We start from the raw sequence: 14,408 nt of genomic DNA, 5'->3' as shown, positions 1-14,408 counted from the left end.
GGTGACAGCCGCCGAGGGGGCGCAGGGCCCGGCTGGCTGCCGGCTCGGCCGCGGGCTGCGCCGCAGGCACGGTGAGTAAAGCCCCGTCTTCCCCCTCCGCGGCTGCCGGGGAAGGGACCCCCCCTCCGGGGAGGGACCCACCCCGAAGAGGGAACCCCCCCCCCCGGTGAGGAAACCCCCCGGGGCCATGTCCCCGTCCTTGTCCCCATCCCTGCCCGGTGTCCCGATGCGGCGGGGAAGGGGGGGGGGTGTCTCGTCGCCGGGGCTGCCGCTGCCTCCCCCGCCCGCCCTCCCCTCGGCCGCACCGAGCTGCTGCAGGGAGACAAAAGCGGACAAAGGAGGCAGGCAGAAGGCGCGTTTGGCGGCACGGCGCCGTGTGTCGGGGGACCCCCTGCGAGCCGTGCCGGCGGGGCACGTTGGAGCTGCCGGCCCCGGCCCCGCTGCCGCCCGGGCTTTGTTCCCCTCCCGCCCTCCCGATTTATGCCGGCGCCGTTATTTTTAGCCCCGAGGAGGAGAAGCTCGGCGCGGCCACCTCTGCCCCGAGGGGCGGCGGGGGAAGGAGGGAGGGAGCGGGGCGGGCGCGCTGGGACGGGCGCCGCTGACCCCCCGCTCTCCGTCCCGCAGGTCGGCGGCCGCCCCCCTCCCCGGAGCTGTGCCACCGGCGGCGAGGAGCGAGGATGAGGGCCGCGGAGCGGCGCTGGGGGGCGGCAGCCGCCGGCAGCGGGGGCTCCCCGGCGGGCCCGCGGCCCCTCGAGCGACACGGCGGCAGGACGGAGCCGCAGGAGCCTCCGGCATCGGACACGTGCGGCGGGGCGGCCGGCGGCCGCGGCTAGGGCCACCCCCGTCCCCTCCCTCCTCCTCCTCCTCCTCCTTCTCCTCCTCCTCCTCCCTCCGCGCTATGCTGCACGCCCGCCGGGCCCCTCAGCGCGCCGGGCGCACGGCGCCGATGGAGCCGAGCGGGCCGCTCTGAGGCCGCCGCCGCTCGCAGCATGGCCTCGGCGGGCAGCCCGGCGCCGCGGAGCCCCGGGGCGGAGCGGCCGGAGGCGGGTGCGCGGTGCCGCAGCCTGCCCGTGCTCGGCTCCCCCCTGGCGGCCGGGGGCGGCGGCGGCGGCGGCGGCGGGGTCCCCCCGGGCCACGCCGCCTCGGCGGCTCCTGCCCAGGACGAGGGACCCGGGGCTGCCCGGCCCCCGGCAGCCGCCGCCGTCGGGAGCCTGCCCCGCAGGACGGAGGCGGTGGCGCCGGGCCGGGGGGTGCCCCCCGGAGCCCCCCCTCCGCCGCCGCTGCTGCTGGCGGGGCCGCCGGGCAGAGCGTGCCTGCGGGCGGTGCTGGCGGACTCGCGGTTCTTCTTGGTGTGCATGTGCTTCCTGACCTTCATCCAGTCCCTCATGGTGTCCGGCTACCTGAGCAGCGTCATCACCACCATCGAGCGGAGATACAGCCTGAAGAGCTCGGAGTCGGGGCTGCTGGTCAGCTGCTTCGACATCGGGAGCCTGGTGGTGGTGGTGTTCATCAGCTACTTCGGGGGGCGCGGGCGGAGGCCGCTCTGGCTGGCCGTAGGGGGGTTCTTCATCGCGCTGGGGGCCGCGCTCTTCTCCCTACCTCACTTCATCTCCCCGCCGTACCAGATCCAGGAACTGAACTCCTCCGTCAGTAACGAGGGCTTGTGCGTGACCGGCAATGGCACCGCCAAAGAGCAGTGGGACTCGCCGGCCTGCGTCAAGGACTCCGGCGGCAACGATCACTCCCTCTATGTAGCTTTATTCATTTGTGCCCAAATCCTCATTGGCATGGGCTCGACACCCATCTATACCTTGGGACCAACCTACTTGGATGACAATGTCAAGAAAGAAAACGCCTCGCTTTACCTAGGTAAGGCATCCGTGTTGAAAGGCCGAACCCCACGTCTCTGAGGCGCTGTACCTCCTGAACAACACCTGTGCTAAGTTTTCCTTCTAAAGTAAACTTTTGAGGTGAAATCGCCGTGCTTTCCTACTTTAAAATGTTCCTCCCCCCCTTTCTCGTGGGATGGTGAACAGCAGTAACAGGTGAAGCCAAGGCAGCGTGTGCAAAAGTGGCTGCACTCACACCCTGCTGCATGCGTAGCAGGACATCAGAGAAGGTCGTCCTCTCTGACGCTCTTCAGCACTTGACTTGAGCAGGTGACTTCTTCGGCAAGCAGCGTTAAAGTTAGCCGTTCCCCTTCAAGGGTTTCTTTTTGCTAATACAGAACCAATATATTTCCAAATTTTGGTCAGCCTGCCTTTAGCCTAAAGTATCTATAATGTTAGTGCTTTATTAGTGCTTTGGCAGATTTTTACAAGTTTTGTTTTACTTTCCCAGAATTTATTTAATAAGCACTGAATTTTGGCAGGTGTCAGTAAATCAGCTGGGAACTCAGAATGAGTTAAAAAAAACAACTTTGATAAAACAGCAAGTGAAAACCTTCAGGGTTAAGAGCTCACTTACAGGAGCTCAAAGAACACCACAAAACCACAGTTTTATATACCGTTAATATCTAGCACCTGGCTTTTGGCAGGTACAGATAGTCTTCTTGATAGTTGTTCCTATGATGAGAGAAAGGAGTTTCTTGAGTAACTGGGTACTAAACTTTTTTGGAGTTTGGAGATCACCATAAATTTTTGATAGTAAGTGTAATGTGAGGGAAGATTGTTCTCTGAATTCTCTTAGTGTCTTACATGATTCTCTGAGAAATAAATCTCACTCCTTCAAATAAGTTTCAAATAAAGGGAGGCACTTACAGTGCCGGGAGAGCTGTGAAATGGTTGTGGATGCTCAGCACTCCCATTTTCAGTTTAATTTGCTACATTGTTATGATAACCTTGGAGATAATCATTCCGTGTAAAATAGACTGTCGCAAAAGGAAGACACACAGTGTGTGTGTAATTACTTTGTTAAGCAGAAGTAATGATCCAGATCTGTATTTTTTGTTCATTTTGACCTGTTCTTCAGCAATTTGGCTGCTCCCTGAACCATTTTAAAGCCAGTTCTAAGTGCAGTGTCGTGAGAAAGCCTTGGGCATTGTTGGGCTTTAGAAGGAAAGATGAGGATTGTCTGTGGTTTTTCTACCGTTTTCACAGCGTTGCTGATGTGAATTATTTGATAAAGCATTTTCCCTCTCTCTCCAACCTCTGAGAAAGGTTAACTGATATGGAAATTTCTATTAACCTGGAATCAGCCCTATTGGTGGTACAGAAAAGCAAAGAATCTTCTTGTTGAGGTTCCTAACTGTATTTTGGAGCAGTAGAGAGGGGGCTGAAACTTTCTCCGGTAGATGATTTCATACAGTCCTCAGAAACAGGGAAGAAAAAGAGGGAATAGCTGCAGGCGAGACATGAAGGGCAAAAGAGAGGAATGGTGTGAGAGGTGGAAGAAAGCCCTCGCCCAAGGGGGAAGCAAGGTCGGCGTTTGTTTGGAAGTCCTCACTGCGGGAGAAGCTATGCTTGCCATGAAAGTGCTCCTACCTCAGGAAATCATAACAAAGTGACTCAGATAACTTAATTACTGCAAAGATCTGCCTTAAAGTTAACAAAGGTAAAGGACACCAGCAGCTGTTGGAAGACTGTATGTGACCCTGGAGCTCACAGTGAATTCGGCTTTGATCTATACTGGGAATACCCTCGTAGGTTTGATGTTCGTATGTAGCGATTCAGAGCAGTGAAGATGAGATACCATCTGAGGAGTAAATGCAAATTTTATGCCAGCTATCTGATAGTGTCCACAGGGAAAAAGAATTACAATGAACACAAAGCACATTTTGAAAACGGAGTAAGATATATCATCGCTTTCTGTCAATTTTTGAGCTACAGGCAATGTTGCTTGCCACTGGAAATCGTGGTATTATCTGGTTTTATACAGTGTGAGATTTTGAAGAAACTTCACTAGTCCGGGTTTGAATATTTTCCTCTCCTTAGACTTAGGTCAAAGACTTTTTCAGGGGTAGGAATAAAATCTGAATTCTGTGGAAGAAAAAGAAAAAGAGCATCGTGTGACGTGTTAATGTGAGCAAACCTGGGTTTTGGAGCTCCTCGGAGGTCTGGAATGTCTCACATCCAGCTGGGCACTGGGATGGGATACAGGTGGTGAGGGCATGGCTCGTCGGGCCAGCCTGCACACATCCTGCATTGTGCAATGCTCGCTTCTCAAGGCAGTGTGGTTTTATTACTGGGGCAAGTTATGCAAATGGTGTCAAAATGTAAAATGCATGTGTGCATGTAGCCGTGAGCTAACAAAAAGTCTTGGACTGGGCTGTTCCGAGGTTTTGAAAAAAAAAAGAAAGCCTGGTGAAACAGATCCCATTGACAAAAGAACACATCTCAGTGAAGATGAGTTAATTTCAAAATAGAAGTATCCTCTAACACAGGGTGGAAAGTCACTAGTGTGTTCGTGATCAAGCTTGTGTTGCATGCTGTGTTTTCTTTGTAGGAGAAGTAACATCAATATGTGTTCAAATGGGAGAAGTTTGTTTAGAAGAGTGCATGTTGTAAAAGCTCCATAGAGCTGCACAACTTGAGAGCTCTTCAGCTCAAGTTTGCCCACTAATTGCAGGGTGCTAAAGCCCCCTCGGTATCACTAATCCTGATTCTGCAAAAACTCACCTTATGCGGCTGTGGAAGCTATTTTATTTATTTTCCAAGTTAATCCAACTCAGGGCTCGAGTGGCAAGAGCATATCCTCTTAAGTGTAGGCATGCAAGCTCAATGTGGACAGCTGTTTTAACATTCCTGGCTGGAAGTCCTGCTCTCAGAAAAAACATATTTGATGCTTATACATAGTCTCTTGGCTGCCTACACATAAGTCCATCTGTCGGGGTGGCACCGCGCCAGTTTACAAGGTGGTATGTCGTTTTTAGTAGGACAAAGGTGCCAAGCAGGGACGTGTGTTTGGGCCGCCTGCATAGCAATGTGCAAGCTCACCCTTCTGTGGGATGTTTCTTCCTTGTGAAGGCAGAGCTCAGGGTCCTCCTGCCCCCCGGCCCTGGCGGTGCTTTGATGCCGCAACGCTGACTTTGAGAAAATGCATGACATCAGACTTGGGAACAAGTCAGGATTGTAACAGGTGCCTAGGAAATACAAGAACTGGCTCCGTTAATCGCAGATAATCCAAAATGGAAGTTACACGCTTTCTGTAAAAACTGGGCAATTGCTAAGTTGTCTTTGCTGTTAAAGTCTCTCCCTTCGGTGCTTGGCCGTAAGGTGTGCAGGTTATTGTAATTACATCAGGGTGAAAACCCTTCCATTTCATTTGGAATCAGGCTGGACTTCACAAGTCTGTTTTTGTACTCCTGATGGTGTTTCTGCTACCCATCAAATTCTAAAACTTAACTTAAACACAGTGTGTTTTTGTAGAGATCCAGAAGTTTGCCTTGACTATGAGTTTACCTTGTGATTGTATCACGAATTATAGGAGCTGTTTCTGAAATTAGCTGTAGCACTTGGAAAAGGAACGTTTATTAGTGGCATTATAGTGCCTGAATAATTTTTAAATATTTTGCGTAATTTGCAAGTGGATGTTGTAATGACAGAGGAATTTCCTTTGAAAATTCATGCATAAGAAGATGATATTAGTTTTACAGAAATACTGTGTTAATGAGAACATTTCAGCACTGAGGAATATTTGACTTTCACCAGTACCCCAGAAAAGACTTGTGGATGAATTAATTGTTGTGCTAGGGGTGATTTATTCTCATATTCCAGCATGATGTAGGCTGGTGATGATGGGATATTAGAAAATGGCCTAAGGAAGTTTAATTTAAGGCAGGCTTTCTGTAATTTTGGGAACAAACAGTAATTACAAAATGCAAAGATAAAACTTTTATGAGAGCATAGGAGAAAAATTGGATAAATGTGTGTAAATAGGGTTGGTACAGATAATGGCATAGGAGCCAGGGGAGTAAAATCCTTTCCTAACGTGGAAGAAGAATAAATATTTAGACTGGTTTCCAAAATATTTGGACTCTGGCTTTGTTTTCAGGAGGATCACTTGTGGGTTGCTGTTTCTAACATTAGCAAAAAGGCATCAAAGCTGAAACTGGCAAAAATGCTCACGAGCATTTTTTACTGCTTGCTCTATTTCCTATTTAAAAGAGCAGCGTGCTCAGGTTATTCCTCAAATACAGGGTTAGTTTATCTGAGTGAAAGCTACTTCTTGGTTTATCCATCGGCTAACACGAGGAGCTGGCCCATCAGCAGCCCTTTGTACAGACGTGTGCTTGCTTGCTTCGTGCAGCGGCTGGGCAGAGCTGGCTGCAGCCCGAGAGCAGTGTGCTCCTGGCTGGCCTTAGCGCCTTGGGATGCAGGTGAGGCAGCTGCAGGTCTCTTTGTGCATACGGATTATGCTGTACTGTGCTTCTTGGGCATTCCTGTAACCGCTTTTATGTCGAAACGCTGATCAGGCAGCAGGCATTGTTCCTAATGATTATTTCAAGTACCATTGTGCAGTTTTATTGCCCTGTTCTACAGCTAAGGGAATGGCAATAGGAAGGCAAATTCTACTTTTCTGCTTTAGTCTCCTGCTCCCAGGTGGACTGCTAATTTTTTTTCGTAGTGTAATCTTCTATCATTTTTTTAAGGCATTGAGAGGAGGGGTTCTGAGCATTGTGTGTGTATAATAAGTTCAGCGAAGGGTGGGTGCAGCCTGTCCTCTGAAGTTTTCTGCCTGCAGGGTTTGATGTTGCGAGTGGTACACCTTCACTTGCGTGGTCAGGGTCGTGTCCCTAAGGGATGCTTCCTGCATCTCTCCCCTCATGTCCCTGCCATTAGCCGTGTCATCGTTCACAAGCAGCTCTATTGACAAAATGTCACCGGCAGTAACTGGCAAAATGAGGTTTGCCCTTCTTAGGAGCAAGAAGAGGCTTTTATGTACATATATACTTCCCTGATAGCCTGTTCCCCTTTATATTAGATAACAAAATCAGATGGGACCCAGGAGTCTGAAGTTCAGTGGGGTCTCAGTCCCAATCGTTGTCCTTGTTTAGCGCTTGGCACATGTCAGCCTTCTGGGTCTGAAAGTGCCCTTTTCACCCGCTCACGCTCGGGAATGCTGTTTTCTTGGAGAGCAGCTCTTTCCTCCCAGGAGAGCCTCTGCCGCCATCCAGATTTCAGCAGACAAATGTCTGGACTTGCAGAGTTCCCCAGAGGATCTCGGAAACTTAGACATGAAAGCAGCCTTTGAGCAACAGCTTGTCTGTACCTTCTCCCAGGGACTGGAGGCTCGGGATCCAGTGTCTAGTTACCCCGGAGCTGGAAACTTTAGCTCAGTACCCTGCCTATTTTGTAAGGAGTTCACGTAACCACTGCTGCTGCAGGTGGGTTGGAGTGTAAATGGCTGAGGATGCTTTGTGCTTTCTGTAGCTTCCCTTAACGCTCATGAAGTGGCCTCCTCACCTGTCCAGGCTTAATTTTTGTAGGTATAAGTCGTGAAAGTGCTTCTGCAGTCAAAGGAGAGGAGTGTGTCGTTTAGGTGTGCAGATGGGCTTTCTCCCTACCCTCGCTCAAAGATTTTCTGTGCTTTCTGTGCAGAGAACACAGGTAGGTGTGTAAACTGGGCTCGACCTGCCAGCATCTAAAAGTTTTAATTGGGATTTTTAAAACTGGTGAGTGGATTTCGTCCATGGGTTTTAAAAGGGCAGAAAAGTAACTCAGTCGTATGAGAATCTTTCTTTAGTCTCACCCTTTCTTTTTTAACCTGTTTTGGGTCTTTTTCATCCTGGTAATATTCTTAAAGCCTTTATTAAATGTGGGAGGCATGAGCTCAGTTTTGGTCTTTGTTCTTTTTACATGCTTTTTATATTTCTTTTGAAAACAATTGAGAAGTGGAAAGGGAAAAGGAAAGACCCAGGTCGACTGCTGTGTGAGGACAGAGCAAGCCGGTGGCCTTCCTCTCTGTGAATTATCCCCAGAGTTGTCAAAGTTTCAGCTCCCAGTCCAAGGGTGCCTCTGCAAACCCATCAGCAGCCACAGGGGATGCTTGGAGTGGTCTGAAGTATCATGGAGATTGTCACTTAAGTGAGCCAGATCTGTACCCCAGCTCCTTCCAAGTGCCCAGGAAAATAAAAAAAAAAAAAAAAAAAAAAGGACATTTCCCATGGTGGGAAAGAATATGTCAGGGTACTACAGCACAGAGAGATATGGGCTACGTCCTGCTTTGTCTCTGATCAGGACAGAGCTTGTACAGGGAGTTTGTACATCTGTTGTGCTGTCATGGGGCCAGAAATTCATGTGCAGTGCTACCGGGAGAGCTCACGGACCTGGGTCTTTCCTCTTTTTCCTACAGCCTTCTCTTCTGCACAGCCAATTTGTTCTTGCTTGAGAAACTGGGAGGTGTGAGCAGAGAAACTCAAGTGCTGCATTGTGCTGCACTCACAGCTGGTGGTCTGATCGGGAGGCACTGATTCTCACATAGGTAAATAGCTTACTTGGCATAAGGAGAAAAAAAAAAGTGTATGTTTTTACCCATAATTTGAAAAAGCTGGTGTGAAAATTATTGTAAGACAATAAACACAAACTGTACGATGTGAAGTACCTGTACAACAGCACTGGTTGTGCACTCCTCTGCTGCTCCTCTGAGTCTCCTCTCCATTTTCAGTGCAGGTTCTTTTGTAGCAGCTTGCTTTCTTTTCATTATCTTGCTGGGATTTTTTTGGTTGCTCCTGTTTTTTTCCCACACATGTATTGATTTTAACACTTCCTTCACATTGCAGCGTGCACAGCAGGACCTCAGTCTGACAGTTACCTCCGCTCCTGTGAGCATCGGTGCTTACAGGAGGAGAGTGAAAGCTTTGAGAGCCTCAGCATGTAACGAGCTACCACTTCTCCACTCATTTGAATTTAGTCAGCTTTTGTGAGTTAGCAACAAAATATATATCATATATTTAAGTATATATGTATATCTATATATCCTATATTTATGGATATATTTATAATATATCCTATATTTATGTGTCTGTTTTCAGTGAATTTCTTCTGACTGATAAAAAGTAGATCCTGCATGGATTCTTCTGTGGTTTTATCCTTACCTTTCTGGATTCATTAAACTCTTCTCTGGAGTCAGAATATTTCAGACAATCCATGTATTATCTAAGCATGTCTTCTGATAGATGCTTTGCTAGCCCAGTGCTTGCTGTTGTAATTTACCACAGTGTTTTTCGCAGTTCTGCTCCCAGTGTATTCCTCCAGGTCTCATGCAGGCACTTGGAGGTGCCAGGGTGCTCCTGGGGGTCAAGTGCTCTGAATCACACCTAGGTTCCCACTTCTTTTTTTTTTTTTTTCAGTTCCTGTTTATATTAAAATCTGAATCTCCCCAAGAGTCATTTTAAGAAGTGCATTTGTGTAGATAAAGCAGAGTAGATAGTGAGATAGTTGTGAGCACACTGCTGTGGCTGCTGACCTATAATTACTCAAACAGAATGTGTTAAGCAAGCCTCATGTATGTCCAAAATATATGAAGGAAATACTCTGTAAGGTATTATCTGATGTTGCTGTGTGTTAAGCCTTCCCTGTGCCTGAGGAGAAATTGCTATATTCAGCCAAACTGATGACTGGGTAGATTTTGCTATGTGTCAGACAACTCAGAACATTGCCTTTTCCACCAAAGGTCCCAAAGGAATAAGCTCAGAGCCTTGCAGATCAAATATAAGGGAAATTCATGAGCACAGTCCCCTGAGGCTGCTGGTTAGGTGGGGGTTTTTGGCTGAATAGAAACCGGGAGGTTTTGAAGGAGAAGGGAAGGTTTAGTGCCAGTGGCGTGGGATTGTCTGTGCCTCTTCTCTGCTGCAGTGGGAAAAGCCAGAGATGCTGCTTCTGTGGAGTCCCAGAAAACCCCTGGCAAGGCCGAGGACTTTTGAGGATTACGAGAAGAGGGAAGCTTTGCTTCCACCCACGCTTTCCTTTCCCCCAGCCCCAACCCAGCATGTCCTGCTGTTGCCTGTCGCGCCTCTCCGCACCGCTGTGCAGAACGTGGCTCGCCCACCCCTGATGTTTCAGGAGCTGGGATCTAACAAGCGGTGAGGAAATAGTTTGCCACTGTCTGATTTTTAATCTGTTTTTATGTTTCTGCTTATTACTTCATTCCAGTGAGTGGAAAAGAAGCTTAATAGAAAGTGTAGTCTTCTGGAGTGCCGATAACTTCAGCAATAACCCTTCAAAAAGTGAAAATATCACCTATTACAGAAAACCACTACGTAACATTGCAGATTCTCATTTTCGTAAACCTGATGAGCAATTTGCGTCAACTTGGTTTAATACAGCTGTATAGTGACAGAAATAGTGAGGGTATCTCTGGGGAGAATTTTGGTCATGGGGGAATACAGATAACACATGAGGTTTTGATTCTGCAGCGTGGTAGTGCTGATGCACACACATTCAGACATTCATCTGGAACATTACGTCATTGACCTAAAATGGGAATTTCAGAAAATTAAGTTTCCTCTGTTAATAGCATGACTGAGGGCAGGAAGTGGGCTTTTGGGGTCTGAAACAAGTGATTGCTATTTTGTTACCCCCACTTGCTTTGTAATTGGAGGAACATTGGTCCTGTTACACACCAAGAATAAAAAGTGCTCTGAACCCAGCCCTTCATCGCTGTAATGCAATGCCACGACGTAAATCATTTCTCAAAGGCAGAGCTGAGGAGCGAATTGAGGCTTGAAGGAAGAGCTCTGCTCCAAGTAAGAGTTCCCAGGTACCAATTGCCGTCTCTGGATCATCTGGAAGCTCTGTGTTGGCCTCAGTGAGTGAATATTTTCATGGGGCCGTGATTATAGCGGCACAGCTACAGCTGGCCAGCATGCATTCCTTTGCTGCAGAAGCAAAGGGAATTAGTTGCAAGTAGGCACTAACAGCCTATATTTGCTTCCATGGCTTCTCCAGGAGCTCCAGGAGAAGGAAGATGAGTATGTCTGGAAGAGTACCCTCTGCATTTGGAAGTACCTCTGCACCTGAGCCTAAGTAGAAATTCAAAAAAAAAGGCCTTTCATCATTAGCATTTGCTCCTTTTTTTATGGCTGATATGTGTTAGCAATTGATTTTTGCTTAGATTTGGATATTTTTTGTTCTTACTGAGTTGTATGGGTAATTGCTCCAGCTTTGAACGTCCAGAAGCAAGCAGGACACAGCAAGTAGGGAGGCATTTCACCTTGAGTACCAAAACAAAACAAAACTGGATAAGGCAACCGCATCCATGCGTTCGAGACAGTTAAAAGAAGATCAGCTGTATATGAGATAGGAGATGTAAGCGATTGACTAGTATTTGCCCAGCCAGCTAGTAAGAAAGGAGTTTAAAAAGCTTTTACACCTGTTGAGTCAGAAGGTTTGGGTGTATTTGTGCCTTTTCAGCCTAATGTAAGGGTTGGAGATTCAGTTCACCAGAGGAAAAAAAAGAATGTGTGAACTAATGTAATTTGAAGAGTTCCCACACTGATGTAGTTAGAGCAGCCAACTACATTTTAAGTGGAAAATTGAGTATTTGGATAAGGTAAAAATGAACTGTTTATGATCAGATAGATCTGTAATTAAGTTCCCTTCACCCTTACTTCTCTCTTCGTCCTTCTCTGCACCCCCACACTCCAAACGTAATCCTACAAAAAGAAGAGCACGCTGTGGTCCAGTGTAGTGCAGTGCTTTCGGGAAAACCCCATGTTTTAGTTCTCAGAGTTGTATTGTCTGTTTTCATAAATATCTTGAGTGTTACAGAGACTGAAGAAAGGGTGATGGAAGAAATGCCACAGTTCCAGGCGACATTCTCTCGGTATGTGAGAAATAACAGTTCGCTGTTTGCCCAAGTCAGCACACCGAAATCTTTTGCCAACAGTTGGGTCAGAGCTGACCAGCTTCCCGTAGGAGGAGGAGATGTAACTGGCACAGACAGTGGGAGGACTGCTGAATGGTCATGGTAGAAGGGTTTGATAGCCGTGAGGTTTATATTAGCACACAGACACCCTATACTACGAGCCAGCTGCTTTTTGTTTGAATTGTGCCTGACAGGAAAAAAATGGTGTAGTATATTAGGAATGTGGCGAAATTCCCATGTCTGCTTTAGTAAGATGCTCAGATAAGTTGCTTTGTGGTCTGAACATAAAAATTTCCCCAAAGTATGATTGCTGGGCTAAGCAACTCTTCTAGAACTGGATTAATCCCAGTTTGCATGGCCTGTCCAGAGATATTAGAAGAATTAGTAGCGTGGCATTAGAAGAGATGGTAGCATGACCCTTGTGACTGTGCCACAGCCCCCGGCTGATCTTAGGATTGCTTTCTGCTCCTTTGGTACCGAGGCAGGATATGGAGCATGAGGTGCAGGATGGTTATTTTTGTTTGCAGAGGACTGCAAAATAATACAGCAATTCTGCCCTTAATTTAGGCTGTATTGCACTCCTGTTAAATTAAAGGGAAAAGGCTCACTGACTTTTTTGCTCCCCCCTCCTCCCATTTTCTTGAGCAACAAAGCAGTGCGGGTCTCAGGGAACTGACAGCTGGCTGTTTTGTGGTGTGGGAGATCTGCCTCGAAGAATACATGTGTGGGAGTGATGATACGAGGCAGTCTTTTAGCACAACCCTTTGGTTATGTGCTGTATACTCTTGTTATACATAGTGCCAAAATAGACAGTAATCTTCTTACGTGGGATTGTGAAGCAAGTAATAATAGAGCACAAGTCAGTGTCATCAGTTCAGAGCTCATTTTTTTTATAAACATATTTGTCATTTGTGTCTCCTAGATTCTTTTGCACTTCTTAATCTTTATATTAACGAAGTCCTTCTCTCCATCTGGAAATATTAATGTTTCACAGTAGTAATGTCAGCTGCTGTCAAGACCTCTATTCATATTTCTAATTGAGGCACTTACTTTAAACAGGCCACTGAGGTTTTGAGTTTTCTAATTCAGCTCATTTCCTAATATAAAAAATTCAGATTAAGAAAAACTAGAAAATCATTTAGTCTGCATAAAATATTTCAGCTGCCTTTCGAGGCACCCAGAAAAGACCTGAACACTTGGAGTTGCAATCCACAAGCTGCTCATCCGATTTAGAGCACATGAAGCTGGCTGCTGTGCAGCAGGGCACGCAGGATAAGCGTGTACGGGAGGAGAAGCAATTAGCTGTACACCAAGTGGAGTCACAGCAGAAGGGAAGGTCTGGAGGCGTTTAATTAATATTAATGCCTTTGTGCTTCTGAATGCCAGAGTCTTGCAAGGTTACTGCTGTCTTGGCCTTGTGGTTCTGAAGTCTGGCTTGTAGTGAATGTTAGATTCAGAAAAGCTTTTGAGAAAAGTTAATAAATCACAACTAACTGTAGACACATTCATCTTCCCTCTGAAGGTAATGAGGTGCACCTGATGCTGAATGGGAGCAGGATCAGATCTATAAAGCTTTTTCATTCTTAAACAGGTAACAGATCCTCTAGGACTTTTTGTACCCAATTTAACTAATCTGAAATAATGAAAGTGCATGTGGTCTCTTAAAATTTTCTCAAGTCACCAAATCAGCTAGGGAAGAATAAAACAGGGTTTCTTTTCCATTGTGAAAACAGCTTGGGAACCGGTATCATTTTTCTTAATCAGTTTTTGATGGCAAAAGTACTTTTGATGGAAAAATGCTTAGCCATCAGTGTGTATTTATTTGTATAGCTTGGCATTATTAGATGCATTTTTGCTTTTCAGTTCTTGTTATTCATTTCAACTTCTGTTCATTCTTGGGTGGAAAACAGTCATGTTCCTGTTTGAAGATCACTGCCTGTGCAACTCCTCTTGCTCCTGTTTTCATCCAATGTGTTGTTCATGACATATTTAGACTCTAGTAGGTTAGAGAGAAGCTTTCCATTTGCTCCCATTGGGAATACTCTGTGATTCAGGTTTACCTATTTTGACGTTTTGTAAATATTTCCCTGGTGGGTTTTAGCAGTGTGTGTTAGTACAAGGACGATCTCTGTGTTGACTTATTATTTGTGCAGTAGCACTGGCGTAATCCATTTTGAGTTGTACCTGGTTATCACAGACTATTTGTATAACCATAAGGGGCTATCCACAGACTTCTCATTTTTTTTTAGAGATTACCTATGTTTAGGTAACCCTCCGTCACCTGATTAGCACTTATCTGTACCAACAGCTTTCTTGTTCAGTTGTGGGAGCAAAATTTTATATCAAATTGCATTTAATATATTGCTGCATTGTGCTGGTCGACTGCTACTAGATATATTCAGATTTTGTGTGTACTGTGTGATTAAAGTGCTCCTATTGCACTTTACGGTAATTCGTCTTTACTTTCTCCAAGGAATAAATCAAAGTTCTGGATTAGAGTCGCAGTGTTTAATGATAATGTCACAAGAAGAAAGCTGAACAAAAACATGTGGATTTTCCTGTTTTGATGGATTTTTAAGTGTATAGCACTTCATTTCCTTAGT

At 46.7% G+C, this 14,408-nt stretch overlaps 1 protein-coding gene across 2 annotated transcripts in view; it reads left to right on the top strand.

Annotated features, from left to right (window-relative positions):
- The first annotated feature begins 518 nt into the window (after positions 1–518).
- Positions 519–14,408, top strand: part of SLCO5A1 (solute carrier organic anion transporter family member 5A1) — a 73,728-nt gene continuing 59,838 nt past the window's right edge. Inside the window, exons 1-2 of one of the 2 annotated variants that reach the window (XM_066993071.1) lie at positions 520–1,466; positions 1,626–1,869. In XM_066993071.1, coding sequence (XP_066849172.1) covers positions 990–1,466; positions 1,626–1,869 — 721 coding nt within the window. In that variant the 5' untranslated portion in view covers positions 520–989. Of the gene's footprint in view, positions 1,870–14,408 lie in introns of both variants that reach the window. The other variant, XM_048077052.2, reaches the window with a different exon arrangement.

Source organism: Anser cygnoides, chromosome 2 (genome assembly GCF_040182565.1).
Source record: "Anser cygnoides isolate HZ-2024a breed goose chromosome 2, Taihu_goose_T2T_genome, whole genome shotgun sequence".
Lineage (NCBI taxonomy): Eukaryota > Metazoa > Chordata > Aves > Anseriformes > Anatidae > Anser > Anser cygnoides.
The sequence above is the reverse complement of the archived record's forward strand: the minus strand, read 5'-3'. Positions and strand labels throughout refer to the sequence as shown.